Source organism: Ursus americanus, chromosome 6 (assembly GCF_024610735.1).
Source record: "Ursus americanus isolate L20-20 chromosome 6, mUrsAme1.1.p, whole genome shotgun sequence".
NCBI classification, from domain to species: Eukaryota; Metazoa; Chordata; class Mammalia; order Carnivora; family Ursidae; genus Ursus; species Ursus americanus.
In genome coordinates this window covers 38,918,630-38,941,479 of record NC_142132.1, presented here as the reverse complement: position 1 = coordinate 38,941,479, position 22,850 = coordinate 38,918,630, and the positions used below count along the sequence as shown (strand labels likewise).

At 36.1% G+C, this 22,850-nt stretch overlaps 1 protein-coding gene across 6 annotated transcripts in view; it reads right to left on the bottom strand.

Moving 5' to 3' along the window:
* PARG (poly(ADP-ribose) glycohydrolase) overlaps nucleotides 1–22,850 on the bottom strand; it is a 122,773-nt gene that overhangs the window by 47,349 nt on the left and 52,574 nt on the right. For all 6 annotated transcript variants that reach the window (XM_045809875.2, XM_045809874.2, XM_045809873.2 and 3 more), the window contains exons 8-12: nucleotides 21,956–22,048; nucleotides 17,504–17,661; nucleotides 8,536–8,615; nucleotides 4,747–4,807; nucleotides 151–226 (exon numbers count right to left, since the gene is read on the bottom strand). In XM_045809875.2, coding sequence (XP_045665831.1) covers nucleotides 151–226; nucleotides 4,747–4,807; nucleotides 8,536–8,615; nucleotides 17,504–17,661; nucleotides 21,956–22,048 — 468 coding nt within the window. The remainder of the gene's footprint in view (nucleotides 1–150; nucleotides 227–4,746; nucleotides 4,808–8,535; nucleotides 8,616–17,503; nucleotides 17,662–21,955; nucleotides 22,049–22,850) is intronic.

The window sequence follows — 22,850 nt, the reverse complement described above, 5'->3', positions numbered from 1 at the left end:
CTGTTTGGCGTTTTTCTCCATTCTGCTATCATGCTTCTCTGCATTAAATCAGTTTAGGAGATAAATAAACAGGTTTTCATATTTCCTTTGCTGTCAGAAGCTTGACAAGAGTAAGTCCCAAACACATGCACACTTTTATGATTCACATACCTGTAGCATGCCTTGACCATTTCCTTCTATGGTACCTTCATAAGTGACATGTAATCGAGTCAGGGGTTTTTCACATCTACAATTTAAAAAGATCATCCTTTACTTTTAAAGACAAGTATTTCACTATAGAAAAATGTGAAAATACACGTAACTAGAGAAGAAATATTGAAACCATTCCAAATCTTAAAAACCAGAAACAGATGCCTGATTAACATTTTTGATATAGATTCTCCCAACTTTTTCTTATTCAAATATTAAATATACATATTTAAATTAAAATGGGATAACATGCTGTTTTGAAACCCATTTTTCTCCTATAAAATATCAGTTTCTCTTTTTTAAGAGTTGAAAAACTTCTCAAAATGTAAAAAATATTAAGATCCATACAATTTTATTATTTATGCTAGAGTTGGCAATCTAAAGAAAAATACAGAAAAATTTGGCAATAAATTTTATATGATGTTGAGATGGGGCCTATTTTCACTAGTTTGATAAATGTGAGTGTGTGTGGTGGGGTGTCTTGATGAAAATACAGGCCACAGAAATCTGATCTATGGTATTTTTGTATTAATAAAATTGATGGATGAATCCAGTACCTGTAAGTCATAATTATTTTCTTTCCCTTTCATAGACTACGGTCACTAACATGCTACTCCAAAATGTGGCACCATGGGATATCAAACATTTTAAGCTGAATTAAGTTCGAGAAAATGGCAGAAGCAGGAGGGTCACTATGACCTCCTCCCCTCCTCAGAGTTCTTCCTATGTGTAATAAAACCCTCATGTGCAAGGTGCCCACCCTGTATTTGGAGGAAAGGAACATCCTTATCTGAAGAAAAAAGGATGCCAAGAATTCTTACAAATAGGCCTTGCTAAGTTTTCCCCAGATAACTACAATTACCTCATACTTCTTAATCTGTCAAATTCCTCAGAAATGTCCACTCTTCATTGAACCTAGCATAAAAGTATGTGGATCTGTTTCTTTGGGCCTTCATTTCCCTAAGAAGGTTCCTGTGACACGTAAAGCTTCCATTAAATAAATTTGTGTGCCCTTGTTCTGTTAACCTTTGTCTTTTTAATTTTCAGACCCAGCCTGGAACCCTAACTGGGTCAAGAAAAAACTTCTTCCTCCCTTACAGTGTTTACCTGGCTAACATTAAAAAACCAATGCCATTTTACTAATAGTATTTGATGATGACATTTTTCAGTCACAGATTTTCCCCAATTACTTAATAAAAAAATATAAATTATAATAGAATATAACAGATGAGATCCAAATCCCTAACTTACATAAGGTTGGCGTTCATTTTGGGGGGGGGGGATTATGTATTTTTTAAAACAATTATGTATTTTTTAAAACAATTTAACTGCGGAAGCAGGATTTACTTTCTTCCTGATTTCAGTGAGTCTAAATACATTGCTGGGGAAGTTCCAGTACAACAGACTGACAGCCTTAAACAAAAAGCAATTCAGTACATGTTCTAAGAGCTCCTTTACATTAATGCATATAATCCTCACAACCACGCTATTACTATCTCATTTTACAGATGGGAAAACAATGCACAGAAAACACTTAAAAGGCTTGTAAGCAACAAACCAACAAGGATATGAAGCCAGGTAGCCTAACAATGGTCCAAACTCTTAACCAGTATGCTATACCTTTAGAAAAATTACTTCTAAATCTCTTCTAGAAAGTAGTGACACAAGTTTGATCTTTTTTTAACTTCCTTTTTTGTTTATTTGTTTTTTGATCCTACTTTCCTAGCCATTTTATGCTATGGGAGACCACCCATGTGGATAGTACCGAAAAGACAAAGAAGCATGATCCTAGTTTGTCAGTCAGGACTTCAAAACAGAAATCTCATCTGTCATCAACTATTCTTCATAACTGAAGCTGTCCATGTATAGTACAATTCTCAATAAAATTATGAAATTGCTAGACACTTTTTAAAAAGTATCCTCCAACTTCCTGATTGGCCCCAGCAAATCTTTCATACCAGTCACAATCAAAGACACAGACGATTGTGACCCTCTGTGATTAACTAAGCCCAGCTAAGGTATGGGTTAACTGTAACATGGCAGAAACTTGGAAATCAAAACCCTCTAACTTCCTGGCATCCATTCAACCCCTTACTCTTGGGAACACCAACAATCCTCCTCTCTTCCTTATCCTCCCTCTTTAAATGAATACATGTTTCTGGTTCTATGGAGTCTGGGAGACTGATTACATTCTCCAACTTACAAAGCAGCTAAAACAAAAAGACATCAATGAGACAAAAAAAGTTAGAAAAGTTATCAAGTTAAATTGTGCCTATGAAAGTTAAGGGGAATATCTTGATCTTACTTAGGGGCAAAGTTATCTCACTGACACAGCAGCCTTGCTAATCTTGGCAATTTTGACCTATCCCTTCTCTCCCGGATGGTAACATACAAATGGATGTCCTTTCACATTAGTGCCAAATTAATGTCAGATGCAGAGTAGATATCTGCAGCTGAATTAAAAACAAACCCTCTGGGGCACCTGGGTGGCACAGCGGTTGGGCATCTGCCTTCGGCTCAGGGCATGATTCCAGCGTTATGGGATCGAGCCCCACATCAGGCTCCTCTGCTATGAGCCTGCTTCTTCCTCTCCCACTCCCCCTGCTTGTGTTCCCTCTCTCGCTGGCTGTCTCTATCTCTGTTGAATAAATAAATAAAATCTTAAAAAAAAAACAAAACCCTCTGCATGATCTATAAAATCTACACCAAAGTGAGATAAACAAAACATCTGAATTCCTATAAGATACTAATAGAAAAGCTAAGAAAACCAATCTGTACTCTGGTCTGGGCAGGTAAGAGCAGACTGTTACTTTTAGTTGTAGATACCATATTTTAAGAGGGACCAATGGCCTGGAGTATATCAAGAACAAAAAAAAAAGGGTTTAGAATCCATATTATATGCAAAACAGAAGAAATGAGTAAATTTAGTACACACCTGTGTGCACTGCTAGAGGTGGGGGTGGGTCAAGTAAGCATGATGATACATGAAGAAGAATGAATGTTAAAGAAAATTAGATAATTTATGGTACCTCCAGAAGGAAGAAACAGGAATGGAAGGGACAGGGAGATTCTTTGGAAGACAGAGTTTCTTACTGAATGAAAGTATTAGATAACAACACAAAGCCAACAACGGGATACACTGAGGTGAAACAGTGCATTTCCCATCATTGAAGCTGTCTGTTATCTGTCACAGATATTATAGAGTTGATTGATATTTTTAGTAGACAACTGGGCCAGATGATTTCCTGTGGTCCCTTTCATCTCTGATATGCCAAGACTCCAAAATGCTACACATGTTCTCTTCCTTCCTAGCTCAATTTTGTTTTTGTTTTTATCTTCCACTTGTTTAATCTTTTACCCACTTCCCTCTACTAATAATCATCTCAGCCATGCAGTCAGCTTCCTAAAGTAAGTTTGTTTTTCTTTCACCTCACAAATAAACATTTTGATGAATAAGAAACACCACAGGAAAGCCACTTAAGTAGATGTACTTCCTCAAGTTAACTCCCTTAAAAGTGAGTCCCTTTCATCACTAATTCCAAAGGCAACAATTACAGACTATGATAAAAATTATGAGAAAGTGAAAATGACAGTTAACACAAAGGCATACGCAAAATACACATTTTAGTATGTTTAATCATGTCCTCCTGTGTGATGACAAAGTTGATTTACTCTTCTTTTAGTGATTTGGGAATCTGCTCTAGATTAGGAAGTGTATTAACTAGTTCAGGGCACAAAGGAACTTACCAATCTGAATAAACTCAGATTGGTTATTATCCCTCTCAGTTATCTGCAGATAAATAATAAGAAAAAACCCCCAGTAAATTAGCAATTTCCACAAAATCTGCTAATAGTACATGTGAACAGCCAAACTTCAAAATTCTTATCATTCAGACAAATTCTAGGTAACCACTATCTACATTTTATTTTAAGAAAGAAATTTCCTCCCATCTTGTCTTCCAGAATGAAAAGCCATAAAATACAAATATAGTAACCAAAATTTGGTTTGGTTACCCAATCAATGAATATTAAATATTGGTGTTCCTAGGGATGGCTGGGTGGCTCAGTCAGTTAGGCATCTGCCTTCTGCTCAGGTCATGATCCTGGAGTCCCTGGATGTAGCCCCACATTGGGCTCCCTGCTCAGCGGGGAGTCTGCTTCCCCCTCTCCCTCTGCCTGCTGCTCCCCCTCTGCTTGTGCTTGCTCTCTTTCTCTCACACTCTTTCTCTCAAATCAATAAATAAAATCTTAAAAAAAATAAATACTGGTGTTCTAGTTAATATTAGTGTCTTCACACAAAACTCCTAAATAGACTTTGCTTCAGAAGAAAAAAACTAAGGCAAAGAGTAGAGATCAAAGGCTTACAGACTTTGATTCAGACAACATGACCTTTCCAACAATGAGAGCTATCAATGGATCATTTATAGGAAACTCCCTAGCACTAGGGCAATTAAGAGGTTGGGAAACCATCTTTCCAGGAGTTGCACAATAGAATCCTATCACGGTAAAAGAGCCCTTCTAATTCTAAGATTCCCAGATTATTTTTATTATTATTACCTTTCCCACTCTGGAAAATCTTCAAGACTCTGTCTTGTAAATGTCACCAAGCCAGTAGGTTCTACAAAAGCAATAAAAGAAAAACACACCCAAAAGAAGTTTTGATTTTGGAAAGATTATATACATTCAGTAAAATAATAGATCTAACAATGGTTATAAAACTAATTGGAAAAATACCAAGCTTAGTGTTAGAATACAACAGAAGACTGATTTAAAATAATATTACCCTTACAGTAGGAACTCTTTCTATAAAATAGTAAGCTACTAAAACACAAAACTATACAAACAGCACAGTGGTACTCACTGGTAAAGTTTTCTAAACTGAATAATTTGTAAAAAATCATTGAATAAAAAGGTGCATTAATGAGTGTAGCTTTTACAATAAAGACGAAACTGAATTTTAATTTGTCAACTCCTCAAAGAAAGGCCTTAATCTTACATCTAAAGACTGGTGAGTATATACACATCTATGCATTTTATAAGAAAATAAAATATCTATGATTAAAAAAGAAAACTGTTGGCATGCCCTTTGGAGTTGACAAAGCTAAATCCAGGGCTTAGATGACATGCAATGGCTCTACTTACAAGGTACCTTAGCTGGAAGGAGAAATTACTGTGTTCTAAGAGGTTAGAGAAGAAAGATGACATAGTTTTTAAGGAGGAATAGATATGAGGGGATCAAATCGCAATACATTTTAGAGGAATGTGATCCTTTTTTGTTAGGTTTACTTTTTCTTTTCTAACTAGTGGCAAAAGCAACAAATAAATCAGTAGGCCAAAAGTAATTTGTTTGATTCAAATCAAAGAACAAACTAAAAAGGCCAGGCCACTTCTATTTTCTTCTGTTAAAAAAAAAAAAAAAGCAAGCAAGAAAGAGAAAAGCTCTTAAGCAAAGAGAGATATGACAGGAACTATTAGTGATAATGGTGGTAGAGTCCCAGTGAAAGCCTGACAATCATTTCATTCCTCTGGATGATTCCACATTTCTCTGCTCTCAGTCACAAACAGTAACAACTCAAAAATCATATAGAATAGTCACAGTAGAACATGAATGGGTGACTTGTTAATATGGGTTATAAAATATTCTTAAGATTTCCTTAAGAAATTTCTCTAAGGCAAATGGATAACATATGTAAAACTCATAAGAGATCAAACAATTCAAAACACCAGAGAAGCAATTCTATTAATAAGAAATTAATGTCAGTATCATCATTCAGCAACTTAGCAGGTAAGAATATTAAATGTCCTACATATATTCTAGGAGATCCCAAGAGAAATTCATAGATGTGTATCACTAGCAAAGCCAGAAAAAAGGCAGAACATGGCTCTTTAGATATAATTAAAACAAAAATATTTAGCATTCTTATTGCTTTTCTTCCATAAAAAGCTAACTTTTATGCTAGAATAGGTTATTTTGGTTAATCAGGTATTTCCCTTAATAAAATCACAATATACACTGCATATGAATCGTCAATCTTTAAATACTCCATCCATAAGATACTTTATCTAAAACTATACTGAAAATAATTCAGAAAGCCCTTGAAAATCTTTCAACCTCGAGATCCTCATTAAAAATATAAAATACATTTGACAACACTGAAAAGTTGGTCTTGATGCAATTACATTTTATCAATTCTAAAAGGCACATTAACTTCTGAAACTGGGATACATCTTTCATATTGGAAGGTATCTAGCTATTGCCACTGGTCTAGATTAAGGTCGAATTTTTCCAGAGAAAATGTGCATCTGCTTCTGCAGTCATCTGGGAGCACCACCAACCTGAGATCAGTGTGAATTAAATCCACTGTGCAGGCTTTTGTGGATCACACTGATAATATGACTTCGGACTCCAAACTTGAGGCTTGTGGTTCAAATTCTCAGGGCAGAATTTTTGTTTCTTCTCTAGCCGGTGTCATGGTTGACACTTGCAGTTTCTTTTTTGTCCCTTTTTTACACAGGTTAATTTCTCATCTATCCGTAGACCAAAGATACAGAGTTTGGTGTATCAGCTTTGTAAAAGAGGTCTCCTATGACTCCCCATCCTGAGTGTTTTTTCCTTCTTAGTGGTACATAACATGACACTTTTTACCACCTACAATGTCCTACATTTGATGAACTATTGTTTAAATAGGTTTCTGTGGTCTCTGTTAAGTAGACTTCAGACCTTCTATATAAATTGATCATTAACTTGCAAACCTCTTTTATTCCACTGAATATTTCCCCTAAAGCCTGTAGCTTCACATCCTAAAAACTTATAACATGTGTCACTATAATTTTACAAAAAACTAAATTACCATGTACAGTGAAAAAGCCAGAAAATAAAATGTCCAGTTATAATTTATCCTTTTCAGCCTAATTCCTAATACTTATGATGGTCTATAAATTTCTAGTTGAAAAAACAAAATATTAGCATTTTTCCCTCAAAGCAAATAAAATCCTAAAACTTAGGCAAGTTAGCTTTTAGAGAAGACATACATGATTCGACTCCACGGACAGAAAAGTAAACTCTGAATTACTTAGGTATAATAATGGAATTCATTCTATGTAGCAAAGCAAATTTAGAATAGCAAAAAATGTATTCATCTTTCCAACAAATTGCTAAATTCTAATTTGGCTTTATGTCTCATAAACCCAAAAGAGCCTTCATTTCCTTTATTATTTCATTCAGTATAGAGAACAAAACTAAAAATAAATAAGCTAAGAAATAAATAATCCTCTATCAAAGAAGCATGATTTTCCTCTTAAATATCAACATTCTGATAATTGATTCCTTTCCAAAACTCTAAACAATGTTCAATAGCAATTCCTTCAAAAAGAAAAATAAATACCAAGTATACTATAATGTGAAATTACATACTAAAGGAAGAATATGAGAAAATTGACCTTAAAATGAGTCAATGATGTGCTTTAAGACAATCTGACAACCTGAATGACTAGAACTGAAAAGAACTCATTTCACTTGACCAGAGCTGACCTGCTCTACTTAGCAAAACCAAATTTTTAAGATGTTCTGGTCTCCCTTATAATTGACTTGTAGAAAAGGCCATCCATTGGTAACAGCTAACATTTATTATCACGTAACTTCTCATTTCTTATCTACAACTATCCTATGAAGTAACTGATCATTATTCTTTTATTTTACTGATGAGGAAACTGAGGCTTAGCAGTGTCAAGAAACTTGTCTGTGGTCACCCAGCTCCTAGGGTAAGAGTAGCACCAATCTATTATTAGCTAGTAACTTCCAGCACTGGTTAGACATTTACCACCACTGCCTCATGTGTTATGATTAGTCTCTGGGAAAACAAGATGGTAAAGGTCCAACAGAAAAAGACAAACATATAAACACTAAGTACAACACTGTTTTGTAAGAACTCTACAAAGTGTGTAAAGGGGCCACAAAAGAGAGGGATGAGTAGGAAGGCCAACAAATCCAGCTGTCCTCTGCAAATAAACTAATTGTTAACAATCAATGCTTCTTTAAATAAAGAACACCCAAAATGTATTTCCTGGTCAATGTACTTTCTTTTCAAAGTACTAATTTACTGTTTTTCATTCATGAAAACCTATTAAAGTATGTTCTGCTGGTCTAATTTCAGAGTATATAAAACTCACACGTATTCATAGCACACATCCAATGTATATAACATGCATAAAATCTAGATTATAATACTGAATTATTTGGTTTGGGCAGGAAGGTGTACTTTGAACACAAAATGTTTCTGATCTGCCACTTGATCTGAACCGTCCACATCAGTGATAAAAATTATATTAAAAATGAAAGGAATTTACTTTTCTCTGTGACTCTTCTAAAGTAGCAGAAGAGTGTTTTAAGCTTCTCTGGTTTCCTTGATGAACGTCCTTCAAACAGCCTGAAAAAGACCAAAAATAAAGAAAATAAAAAAGGGTGATTTAAAATGCCTTAATGACTCACAAACAATTAAATATATTGCTACCAAGTAAAGGAAGCCAATTCTATAATGACAGAGAAGTGGAAAACCAGATTCAAATGGCATCTGGAGAGGCGAAAACCAACTAGAACCAGCCTTCTTAAAAGTTGTTCGAGTCAGATGGCACTCTCTAACAACCACGTTTCTCCCATCTATCTTCCTCCAGGGAGAAGGCACCATCTGGCCCCCCGAAGTCAATTAGGCCAGTGAGTTAATGCTCAATCATTTTCCCAATGGCAAATACTAATCATTCATAATATTACTAGGTAGTTAAATGACTGAACAAAAATGGTACCTGAAAAAAAAAAATCCACACGATATGTTGGGGGAGGGAGGGCAGTGGGTAGTTATGACAATGACAAGCAGGTATGACAAGGTATTTGGGGACTGACCAATCTTTGGTAATTAAACAGATATACCCTTTGCACAGTAACCAAAACAATGCCTACTCATCTAGCTTCCAGCAACCTGGACTTGCACTACCTAATTTAGTCTTCTTCGGAATGACGTGGCATTGTTAATGGAAACACATAATGCAATTTATCCTGAGGAAAGAAAAGCAGGGCTTTGGAAGCATATGACCTGAATAAGGAGTTCACTAAAGGATTTCAAACACAAAAGCATGCTTTGGGCATAAAATCTAGCTTTCCAAAGGCATTTAAAAATTATAAAGAAATTCTGCAGCTATAAATGATGACGTATTATTTATCTGCCTCTAGTCATATACTCTGGCTTTACAACCAGAAACCCTTCAAGTTAAAAGTTCACTCTAATAAGTGCCAAAATGGGTAAAATTTTTCATGATTAGAAAAGCAAGCTTATGTAACTATGCAGAGAGGGAAAAGTTAATTTCATGAGAAAATCCTATTGAGTAACTGAAATGAATTAGGAAAAGGGAAGGAAATGTAGATTTCAAATGATCCTGTTTTCACTGATATGAAATTCTGTATTCAGGGTCAATTTCTGAGAAAACAATTTATGTGAATACTCATTTCCTGAAAAGAATATTGATGTCAGAAAAATATTTTAACCAAATTTAAAATTGAACTGATTTAAAAAACAAATAAATAAAATAAAATTGAACTGATTTTTTTAAAAACAGTTTAAGAGTGCCTGTATAGGGGCGCCTGGGTGGCTTGGTTGGTTAAATGTTCGACTCTTGATTTCAGCTCAGGTCATGACCTCAGGGTTGTAACATCAACCCCTGAGCTGGGCATGGAGTCTGCTTAAGATTCTCTCTCTCCCTCTGCACCCCCCACCTCTCTCTTGCTTAAAATAAGAGTCCCTGTATAATTTTTACTCATCTAAAAGAACTTACTTTTCTAAAATGTTTATTACAAATACTTTTAAAATCCAGCTGCCTGCTGAAATAAAGGATCTTTGAGAGCGCAGGTTTCAGGCTGGTTTCTTCTGCAATATGTTAACCAGGATAGAGTTCATTAAATCAAAATGAAGAAGCCACGTGGCAGTTTAATTAAACATCCAGTATCAAATAAACGTGATTTACTAAATGAATATCTTGGGAACCATTGCAAAATCCCTTTCTAGGTTTACTACTTAGTAGAGGGAAATAGTATGAATCATAAAGGCAGCCATCACCTTTTCTTAGAGATGAACCGATGTACTACATAATTCAATTAAAGTTCCTCTTCCACAGAAGTGTTGTGTAGTAAGGGAAAAAATGGTTGTTATCCTTAAGAAATAATTCCCCCAAACATAAAAAGTGTCCCTAGCTTCTACTTGTGGTCAGTTGTTTGTAAAATCACATTGAAGTTCACATATTTCATAACCACCATGACAAATTAGTAAGCCTAAGAGCCTCTTGGGACTATAGATTTATTACCCTAGCAATATTGACTTTCCTGGAAGATTATATGGCAGTTATTATCACCTACTACAAATGAGCACCCATTGTTTATCTTGTAGGTCCTTATTGGTACAAAGTCAAGCAGAATCTCAATGTATTGTTTATTTGTTGCTCCAGACCTAATTTCAAATCATTATGTAACCAAATATGCTTTCCCATCTTCCTGATGGAGCAGTAAGTGCCATGTGAGGTGGTAGGAATAAGAGACAAGAAGGAGGCAGAAAGTCAGGGAAGATGAAGCAGGTTTAAAACCTTGCATAAAGTCTAAAATTCCACAACAGTGAAGTCTGAAAGTAGCCACCCAAATAAAATGAATTATCTTGGTATGAAAGCAAATGAAAATAACATAAAAACACAGGCAAACAACATGAGTGAAAATCACAAGAATGATGTAATATATCTGAGAGACAGCACCTAGGGGGAGGAAGAAGACAAAGAGACTAAGACACAAGCTCAAGAAAGGAGGGAGACAAAAAGATGAGGCCGGAAAGGCAGAGAGGAAGAGACTAACAGAGATGGGGCTGGAGACAGAGGGAAGGAAGAGAGACAGAAATGCACACAGAGACAGAGGCACCCAGAGAAAGAGAGACTCAAAGAGAATGAGATCTTTTTATAATAATCAAGCACCATCAGATTTTTTAACTTCTCAACAAATTTTTTTTTTAATTTAGGTTTTCAAGTCCTGGGTGTGTATATTTGAAGGCCTATTTTGAGTCAGCAGGTATGCATATGACCGTGCACATAAACAGACCACAATAACCCCTTGGCATGTAGGAAGGACATTCAGGCATTTAACTGAATATTAGAGAGTATTTAAAAAAGCAAACAGAAAAAGCCAGTCAGGCAACCTCACTTTTGTTGAGGTAAGAAGTTATTTTGTTGAGAAAATAAAAACAAAACTTTTTATTTTCAAGGAAATAAGTCAATCAAGGGTCAGATACTTATTAACTGGTGTTTTTCTTTCCATACGTATAAAGAAAACCATAGTTTAATAAAATCTTTCCCTGAATAGAATATTGATAACATTACTGGAATTGAATTCTAGGCACACACACACACCCTCATGTGATTTCAAAGTTAAGGATTTAATCCCATTAGTACACAGTAAATCAAACTCAAAGCACTATAACCTCCACTTTAAAATGGATGCAAATGATAATCTGGAACCTAGCCACAAAGTCATTCTTGGCTTTTCTGTGAAGCAATCTGCCATATGGCCCCAACAGCACTTTCAATCCAGGGAAGAGGCAGATGTAAAAGCCTCCTGGGCTGACCACTGCTGCAACCCACAATTAATCTCTGACCATCAGTTTCTAAGCAATCTCAGAAGCATCAATGCTAATCACATTGGAAGCCTTTATATGAATGTTTAGGCCCTGAAAGGCAAGCAGGGGAAAAGGTCAGGGGTATTTAACATAACTAAGAAGAGCTGGAAGAACACAACAATAAATAAAAACAGGGAGACTTATTCAATTTATTGACGTCAGCCTCCCACCACATACTCTTAACCATTTTTCTTATTCAATCAACTAGCTAGCCATAGCCCTTTTGAGGCTAACTACACTCACACACATACAACTCCTAACTGCCAGAAACTATAATCATAAATAGCAACTAGGCAAAAAAGAAAACACCACCACAACAAAACGCTCCATAATCAGCTTACCAAATGGCTCATCAGATCAGGTACTTGATCTTTCATAAGTCACATGAAAAAGGGGACCTTTTGGTTGTTTTCCATTTCTGGAGCACGCTCAGAGCATTTTGCTCAAGAGGAAGTCAGACATAATGAAAGAGCACAGTGTCCAAGTCCCAGTTCTGCTGACAAGTCATTTACTTTCACTAAACCTATTAGTACAGAAACTTCCCTACCTAGAAACTACCACAGATAGAATCAAAGTAAGCTGTCAACAGACAACATCAATGATCATGTATAGTCAACATTCCTGTTTTTTTGCTAGTTTAGGCTTATTAAACACAGACTATCTCAGCGCAGCCAAGTGCTGACATCCTGGCTGCTAGGATTCCCTAAAACAATTGTGGAGACTACCACATGGTTTACCTGCTCTTAATTAATTTTCAACATTCTGGTGACCAAAAGAATATCCATCAACCAGAAGACAGGAATATACCTGTACTCACATCTTCAATATATTAAACTCTCATTTGGTGAAAATGCCATTGGGATACTATGAGTTTAAATCCCTCATGGTCACTCTGGACTGATGAACGACTGATTTATTTTACAGATCAAGAATTCTTTCTAAGGATAGTTCTAGTTTCTATTAGCTATGACGTAAGAAGTGTTAATTTAATTAACATGAATAATTATTCAAAGGGAGGCCGGATAGCAGAATGGTTAAGGGACACAGCTTCTAGAGGCCAACTTTATCCTGAGTTTGAATCCCAATTATACCAGCTAATTAGTGAAGTAACCTACCCTGTCTAAGCCCTCCATCTCCTCATCTGAAAAATGAAAAAAACAATAACTTAGAAATTTGATATATTAGGTAAAAAAATAACAGCATGGTGATTGATACAGCAAGTACTTAATAAATATTAGGTACTGTTTTTAAGAATTATTCTCATGCAAAAAAAAATTCTCATGCCCAGCAAAGAAATCAACATTTACATAAAATGCTTTTATTGTTCAAATCCATATTCCCTTCATTAAGAAAAATAGCTCGGCCTCTTTTTCCGTCAAACCTAACATGCTAACACTTATAAGCCAACCAGCTCAGACTTCAGGATAAATAACCAGCTCAGACTTCAGGATAAATGACCGTGCACAACAAAGAAGATAAACGTGCCTTTGCCTAGAAGTTCCAGCATTCTCCTGTCAGAAGTTTAGCAGAAAAACAATGATGCTTTAAAATTAACACATGTGGGGCGCCTGGGTGGCTCAGTTGGTAAAGCGGCTGCCTTTGGCTCACGTCATGATCCCAGGGTCCTGGGACTGAGTCCTGCTTCTCCCTCTCCCTCTTCTGTTCCCCCTGCTTGTGCTCTCTCTCGCTTGCCCACTCATTCTATCCCAAATAATAAAATCTTAAAAATAAAATAAAATAAATAAAATTAACACATCTTAAAATTGATATAAATCCTGGTAATTGTGGCAGGAAATGGGAAGTCACAAAAGCCAAGGCTTCCAAAGACTTTTTGACTTCTACCTGTCGGCCATTCCAAACCTGAGGTCTATTTTACTATTGAGAAAAGAATGCTGTCAGTGTATCAGAGGCGCAGCCCTTACAGGACCCTGTGGACTTTTTTCTCTTACATGCTGAAAGGGCAGTGACAGGGAAGGGGAGGTTATGATACTGCGTCTATAGTTAGGAAGGAAGAAGCTAGCTGTTTAAGAAAGGCTCAAAAAATCTGTGGGATTCCAACCTCAAAATCAAATTACAAAAATCATTCACTCTTTTTATTAACTTTGTCTTCTCCATTTCTGATGATTGGTAACTATTCTTCTTCTGATCATAAAAGTAATATATGCTTACTAAAAACAATTTCAAAAATATAGAAAAGGATGAAATACAAGCATTAAATGTGTTTATCTCACTACCCAATGGTAATCATAATTTTATTCACTTTCTTGTCAGTCCACGCTCATACATGTACTGATGTGAACATAAAGATACAACAGATACAGATATTTTAACATAACTGAGATCATATTCTACATATAACTTTTTATTCCCTGTTAAAGGCTACAATTGCTAATTCTTTTTTTTTTTTTTTTTTAAGATTTTATTTGTTTGAGAGACAGAGAACAGGGGGAGGAGCAGAGGGAGAGGGATAAGCAGACACTATGCTAAGCGTGGAGTCAGGTACAGGGCTTGATCCCAGGACCCTGAGATCACAATCTGAGCCGAACTCAAGAGTCAGATGCTCAAGCTGAACCAACTGAGCCACCCAGGGACCCCTACAATTGCTAATTCTAATCACGCTTAATCTTCTGCTCCCTTTCTGTGCTTTTTCTTGTTTTAACTAATGAGAAACGCATATTTGTAGTTCTCCACAGAGAGCTTTAAGCTTTTCTGAGAAAAGGGCTGTAAACATTTAACCAAGATATCAGACTAATGTGATTTGTGAAGAGTTTAAATACTGAATTCTTTTTTTTTTTCTTTAACTAAACCCTACACCCAACATGGGGCTGAAACTCACCACCCCAAAATCAAGAGTAGCATGCTCTACCAACTGAGACAGCCAGGCACCCCTAAATACTGAATTCTTCATGGGTGAAACTTAACATCTGCAATTTGCTTTAAAATTAAAAAAAAAAAAAAAAGTGGGGTTGCATAGGTGAAAACAGAGCAAAATAAAAATTCTGGTAAGTACTGAAGTTGAACAAACACAGGTTCATAATACTCTTTTCTTTATTTTTTAGTATGTTTGAAAATATCCCTAAAGTTTTAAAAATAACTTTTTTGGAAAAGAGGCTCTCTGATACAACCTTAACTTAGTAAGAGAATGCATAGTTCTTACCTAAAAAATAAATTAAAGAGGTCTATAATTAAGTCAAAGGATCAATCTGAGAAAGCTTGTAACTAAGACATGAAAGGTTTATCTGAGGAATCATCAAGATACATGCACTAGCTGACTACTCATCCCACGGAAACACACTGAAAGTGGCCATGGAAACACTAATTCTAAAGCATTATTAATTAGAGCTACTGCTTACCAAAACCCAAAACCAGAAAAACACAGAACCACTGGGACTGTCTTAAGAATTCTGGATAGAAATTTTAAAATTTACAGTATCCCTGGTGATCCTAGAGCCGATCAAACAATTATTCCAAATAAACAGAAAGACTACCCTATGAAGATCCTTATTATTAATATAACTAATATTCTTCATGGAAACAGATAATTACATTTCTATAAAATTAAATTTCCACTGTTTCCTTTACATACAAAATTTGACCATTTCCTTTTCTATATTAAAAAAGAAAAGCTGCAAGAGATGCATAGCCCTTAACTACGAGTAGAAAAAAAGTCTTTAATAATTTCTCAAATAGGCAAAAAACTATAGTTAATAAACAGGTTCTTACACAACTACAATTGCAGATACCAATGCTCTTTGTTTTCTCTCGATCCTATCCCAAATACTAAAGAAATCAAAGGCAAAACCTTGAATTATATATAGCTTAAAAATAAAACATTTCCTAACTGCTAAGGGTAAGATGCAGTTTCAAAAATAAAAAACAGGAGACTAAGAATGAAGGGTCCAAATTTTAGTCCTAGCATTCTGCCACTAATCAATTTCTCAAATGTTTCATCTGTAAAATTTTTATTCACTCAATGTGGATTTATTGAAGGCCTACGATGCATGAAATTTAATGAAAGATCCCTATCCTCACTGATAGGACGCTTGGGTGGCTCAGTCAGTTAAACGTCTGACTCTTGATTTCGTCTGACTCTTGATTTCGGCTCAGGTCATGATCTCAGTGTTGTGAGATCGAGCACTGCGTCAGGCTCCACACCCGGCGGGGGGGGGGGCAGGGATCAGCTTGAGATTCTCTCTCTCCCCTGCCCCTCCCCCAGCTCTCTCTCTCTCTTTCTCAAATAAATAAATCTTAAAAAAAGAAAAAAGATCCCTGTCCCCCCTGAAAGGATGAAACAAGCAATTATAACAAAGTAGGGTAGGTGGTACAGCAGGAAAAGTAGAGAACACTAAAGGCACATGCCTGGTTGTACAAACCTAGAAGTACCCTGGCTGTCTTCTTTCACCCACTCACTGATCCACTCTGTCACCATCACACTGACTTGCCCTTCAAATGTCACCACACCTCCACCCCCACCACCACTCGATCCCAGCTATCATCCTCTCCTTCCTGGTGTATCTCAATGGCCTCTCCAACTGTACTGTACTATGGCCTCTCTCCACCCAGTACCCACACTGCAGTCAGAATAAACCTTTGAAAATGCAAATCCTATAAATACATCAGCTTCCCCCTCCTCCCATTTAATGACTTTCTATTGCCTTAGGAAGGCCTAGTAGGCACAGCAGGATGGCCTACTGGTCCCCATCTCCTTCTGCAACTTGTCCTCTCTCTCTGTGCTGCAGCGGCATTGGTCTTCTCTCAGTCCCTGGGGATGTCATGTCCTTTTTACCACAGTGCCTTTGTATGTGCTGTACCCCCTGCCCAGAATGTAATCATCTCTCCTTTTCTCCTTGGTAAAAACTCCTACTCACTCCTTCTTACTTAGTTCAAAAATTATTTCTCCAGGAAAGGTTTCCTTTATTAAACTATATCCTTTTCTAATAAAGTATCATAATACTATATACCTCTCCTTTATATAACAGAGATACATACAGACCTTCACTGGAACCCAGAGGAGTAGCAAACCTATCCTGGCAGGATGAGAGCTATCAGAAGCAGTGATACATGAACTGATGCTTGAAGAAGGAATAAAGGCCTTGTGGAGAGACAAGAGCACAGAAGTCAGAAACTGGCTCGTCCCTTCTCTTGTAACCATTAAGGCACTTAACAAACTGTGGAGAATCCTGTAACTGCTCACTGTATATTTGAACTAAATGACTAAATACTATTCTCTTAAAACAAACTTAAGCTTCTAACATAACTGACTCAAAATTAGGTTAACAAAATGTTCCTCACAATCAAAGAGAATATGGTATAAAATGGATATCTCTTGCTGGGATTTTAAATAAATTCTCTTACACAGATGACATTATTTTTCATTGTTTCCCCACTCCTTCTTAGTGTTAATAAGGAAGAGTAACCATATAATAACAAAGATTTTCATTGAATTTTAATTATGTTGCCTGCAAAATAGCAAAAATACCACTAACTCACTGCATTATAAAGATTAAATTAGATAACCGGACATAAAATGTTTGGCCTATGGCAAATCACTGGACAAATATTAGTTCCTTCCACCCTTCTCTATTTCACTTTTAAAGAGGTGTTCTCTGAAAACATACCGATTGAAGTTAATGTCTGGGTAGCTAGAATACTCGGATTTCATCTTAGCATTTCGCCGTGGAAATGTGCAGAAGAAAGCATTAGCTAAAAGACTGGCAATCTGTTCCTGTGACATTGTGATGGAATGATTCATCTTCTGTTTCAGGAGCGGTATTGGCTGACAGAGGAAACAAAATATACAGACAAGAAGAGCAATAATTAGTTTAGCAATTTCAAAAGCAGAGGCACCAAATTGCATTTGCTAAATTAAGGCAGGAATAATTTCAGGCCACTCTTGAATCCTTAAATCAGCAGTACTGTTGAAGTCAAGGGCAGTTCATCAAGGATGATTGGAAAAGTGTACTTGTTTGACAAACTGCAGATTTCTAATCAATAATAATGATAGTGAAGAGAACACAAAACACTACTTATTAGTGGAAAACAAGATTGCTTTAGCAAGTAGGAAATAAAAACACATTATCCGTGTAATGAAAAATTAAAACAAAAGATGAAACAGAAAAATGCAACATTGAGTTTAGCTATTATTACACATGCTAAATTTTATTCTCACTTGTATTTAAGATTGCTGGATGGAACAATTTTTCTATTTTAGTCCTAAATAAAATGATCTAATGAAAATAATTCAATAAATAAGTCTTTCCTTCTAATTCTGAATCACACTTTACTTTGACAATTTCTTTATGAGACCTAAATCTAATTTTATTAAAGCAATTAACAGAACATGTGTATACAGACTTATGTATAACTTGTAAGAAGACAGGCATTTCCTACATACTCATTTTAAGCCAAGGTAGACACAGGATATTTTTCCTTTAAAGTTTTTATGTTGGAAATTGTCTTCTAGTTGTACCAAATCCAAATTCATTGACTTTTTCTTTTCAGTATAATCCATGGGACCTGACCATTACATTCAGTGGGTTTTGTTCTACTTTAAATGTTTAAACTATATGTTTTTAAAGACATGATGGTAAAGCCAAGTTTATATATCAGTCGTGAAGTTTTAAAATGCTCCAACATAATGTTTAAGATGCTTTTCCTTTTGCCTTTCAATAAGACCCATAACTAAGAATCCTGGATATCTGCATTCATTTTAAACCAATATACACAGACAACTGTCCTGATCGTATCTAAGGAATCAATATCAAAAATGAAACTGAGGAAAGGCAGGCAAGACAAATCAAAACTCCAATGATTTAAAATTAACTTTTTTCTAAGTAACAGAAAATGTACATTACTGCTAGAATAAGAGTTTGCTAGAAAAAGGAAAGGTTAAATTTGCAGTTCAACTATTTCCCTTGGGAAAATACAAAGATAAACAAGGGAAATGTAAAGAATCACTACAATATCCAAAAATTCTCTCCTTTTAGGCCTTAGCAATTACCAGTTCTAAGAAAGAGGAAGCAGAGAGGTCATATCGATTTCCATTTCCCAACCTATACATTTATTTACAACCCAGCAATGAGTTTAGAAAAGGTGACAATGTATCAACGGCTTCAAGCAAACTGTTACTTAGTTTTAGTTAAAAATGAGCTTTTAACTGCCGTTTACCAAGTTATCCATAAAAATGACTTTAAAAAATAATGGTGGTATTTTAGGCCTAATGAATGATAAACACAAACATTTCTTAACCCCCAAATAATGAAACAGTACAATTTTAAATACAGTAATTGACTTCTATTTGCTTGGAGGAGAAATGTCATGCTTGGGGAAAACTAGAAGATGTGCATCTTATCAAATGCTCAGCTAGATAAAATAAGAGACTGGTTTAATATGAACCAAGACCTTTCAAAAAGTTCATGTCCAAAATTTGTTTCCTTCAATTTCCTTTTTATAAATCTAAAATTTACCTTTTCAGTTTGTCATAGAGAATGTTAATGTGATAAATCATTAAATAACCACATATGCAATTTAATTTGCCAAAGATATATTTTTATATCAAAGTGAAATGTTAACTTGCACAGCAGAGATTTACTTTTCAGTACAGTATAACGCCCAGACTTAAAATGTTCTCCCCATTAATACATGAATGGAAGAACAAAATTGTTTTTAGTCAGGCCAAAATGTTGGGGAGCCACAAGTCTGATTTTATTCTAACAAGTGCCCTATTAGCATTTATAAATAAAGATGTTTTTGGATATATATCTCATTACATAAAATATGGAAATGCTCTTGCCTAAATGCAAGGGGAACAGAAGAAGATTAAGTGATTCATGTCTAAAGGCTACATGCTATCAATTATGAACTACACGTTGAATTAAAAAAACCATTTAATTAAGCACATGAAACTTGGGGACACAAAGAGGATTTCCCTTCAAGAAGAATATAATATAGTCAGAGGAGATATATAAAGATATAAATTACAAAATAATGTTTAGTGTGACTTGAGTGTAATCGGAGGGATTAACTTTGGCTAGGAGAGGTAGGGAAGGCTTCGCAGGGGCCATAAAAGTTAAGCAGAACCTAAGAGATAGTGAGAAATTTTACTAGGTAAGGAAAAACGCAAGGAGAAAAAGGAGAAAGAGTGAACATGACCCCTAAGCAGCAAAAACATTCCAACATAAATAAGAAGAGGAGTATTAATATATATTTTCCTTGCCCAATAGAAAAACTTATTTCAGACACAATGCATTAATGATGTGAAATTAAAGTTACATAAAATTAGAAATACCACAGTAAAATGCTAACAAATACAGCACATTGAAAAACATTCAGTGGTTGTCAACTGAAGAGGGCATGGCCCTCAGGCATTTGGTTATGTTTTTAGGTTGTCCCAACGATTGTGCTTGTGGTTTTGGGGGCACCCCCGATGACAAACTGCTGTGTGTGACACTATCTCACACATTTGTAACTGTTCCACCCAAAATGTCCCTAGGGCCTCTGAAGAGCAACAGTATTAGCAGAACCTTGGCTAGCATCCATGCAGCAAGGGGGTTGGCTCTAGAAACAAAAGACAGAGGCAAAATCAAGCCATTATTGTGAGAAACACAGGAAGAAAATTATAAAGAACAAATCAACAACCTCTCATGGTGATTCGAAAATGTGTCCGCTAATTCTTTGATATTTCCACCTTTTTAAAGATTCATTTATTTTGTTTATTTTATTTTAGAGAGAAAGAGAGCACAAGCGGGAGGGACAGAGGGCGAGGGGGGGAGAATCTCAAGCAGACTCCGCACTGAGTGCGGAGTGAATGTAGGGCTCGATCTCACAACCCTGAGATCACGACCTGAGCTAAAACCAAGAGTCAGATGTTCAACCGACTACGCCACCCAGGCACCCTGATATTTCCTCCTTTTAAGAGAGTCTAATTACCATCTCCTTGTGTGTGGATTAGATTTAATGACTAATTTGTAATCAATAGAAAAATAGCAGGAGTGACAGTAGGTGCCTTCAAAAACTATGTCAAAAAAGGCACTGCCAATTTCTTGTTCCCTCCCTCAGGTGGCTTGTTCTGGGGAAGTTACCAACCATGTCATGAGGACAACCCAATCAGCCTATGGAGGGCAATCATAAGAAACTGAGGGCCTCTGGGCACCTGGGTGGCTCAGTCGGTTAAGCCTCTGCCTTCAGCTCAGGTTGCGATCCCAGGGTCCTGGGGCTGAGTTCTGTAGTTCTGTATCAGGCTCTCTTCTCTGTTGGGGAGTCTGCTTCTCCCTCTGCCTCTGCCTCCCTCTCTGTTGCTCATTAATAAATAAAGAAAAACTAAAAAAAAAAAAAAAAAAAAAAAAAAAAAGGAAATTGAGGGCTTCTGCCAAAAGCCATGTGAGTAAACCAACTTAGAGGCATCTCCTCCAGTCTCGGTGAAACCTTCAGATGACTGCAGCCCTGACCAACACCCTGACTGCAACCACAAAAGATCCTGAGCCAGAACCATTCAGAGAAGCTGCTCCTGAACTCCTGACAGAGACTGTGAGATAATAAGTGTTTGTTCCTTTAGGCCTGGAAATTTTGAGGCAATTTATTATGTAGCAATAATTAATTAATACATTCCCCCCAAAAAGAAATAATACCAAATTCTTTCTTTCATTTTTAAAAATTAAAAAAACCCATGAGCTCATTTGTTATACAATACACCACTGTGGGGGCAAGGAGTGTGAGGTAGTGAGCCATTCTGAAGATAAAATGTTCTAAATCCATTAGTATGTTTTGGAATAATGACTTTTTTTTTTTTTTAAGTCAGAGACTGTTTAAACAAAAAGAAAATAGGAAGTTTGAATAAGCAAACTTCAACAGTGTAAACTGAAGCTCAGAAATTGAATGCTGCATTTTTAATGTCCTTTTGCAGCATTCCCTCTAGCCTCTAACCTTTTCTTCAGTATAGCAAAATATACTCTTCAGCAAAAACTGTTTCCTATCTCCCTCCTCTCTCTCTTTGACCCTGGTCATCAGAGTTTAAAAGAAATTCATTTGTGAGTCTCAAGAAAGCTACTGAGGAAGAAGTCATTTCTACTAACCTGGGTGCAAATATTTGGCAGACAGAGTGCAATTTTCACCATATCAGGCAAAATGGACTGATACAAATGTTGAGCTTCTGCTTCTTCAAGTACCTGAAAACCAATAAAATGTATTAATGAATAATAACAAATGAACAAGTGTTTGTTATGAAATTAAATTACATACCTGCTTTTCATAGGATCCCATAAGGCACATTATCAGTATCATCAAACACATATAAAAGGTCATCAATAGATGTGCACTAACTCACAAATTCATTTTCTTTCTTTTTTTTAAGATCTCATTTATTTATTTGACAGAGAAAGCACAAGCAGGGGGAACAGCAGAGGGAGAGGGAGAGGGAGAGGAAGAAGCAGACTCTCCGCTGAGCAGGGAGCCCGATGTGAGACTCGATCCCAGGACCCTGGGATCATGACCTGAGCCGAAGACAGACACTTAACCAACTGAGCCACCCAGGCGCCCCTAGAAATTTATTTTCAAACATACCTAATTTACCTGAATACCTTCTGAAAATTAATAAAGCATCCCAAATATCAAATATCTCTCATATCAACATTCACAATTAAATAAAACACTTGCAAATAAAACAAAACAAAACAAAACACCAGCACATTCTGCCCTTGGTTACAAATAAAAACTGCTAGACTACTAAGGACTCTCTCAGACACCCTCAAGAATTCAACCAGCTTCAACTGTCTATAACTTTAAAAAATCAGAGCACAGTATATTTTTCAAATCTAACCTACTGGGTAGTAAACAATGAGGTGTCTGATGAACTTAAGAATTTTTCTTTCTAGGCACCCTTGGGAGGTTAAAACCACAATTCCCACATCATGATTTGAAGCACAACAAAGACAACATTCAGAGCTCATTTTTGTCTTTTATAATTTCCCA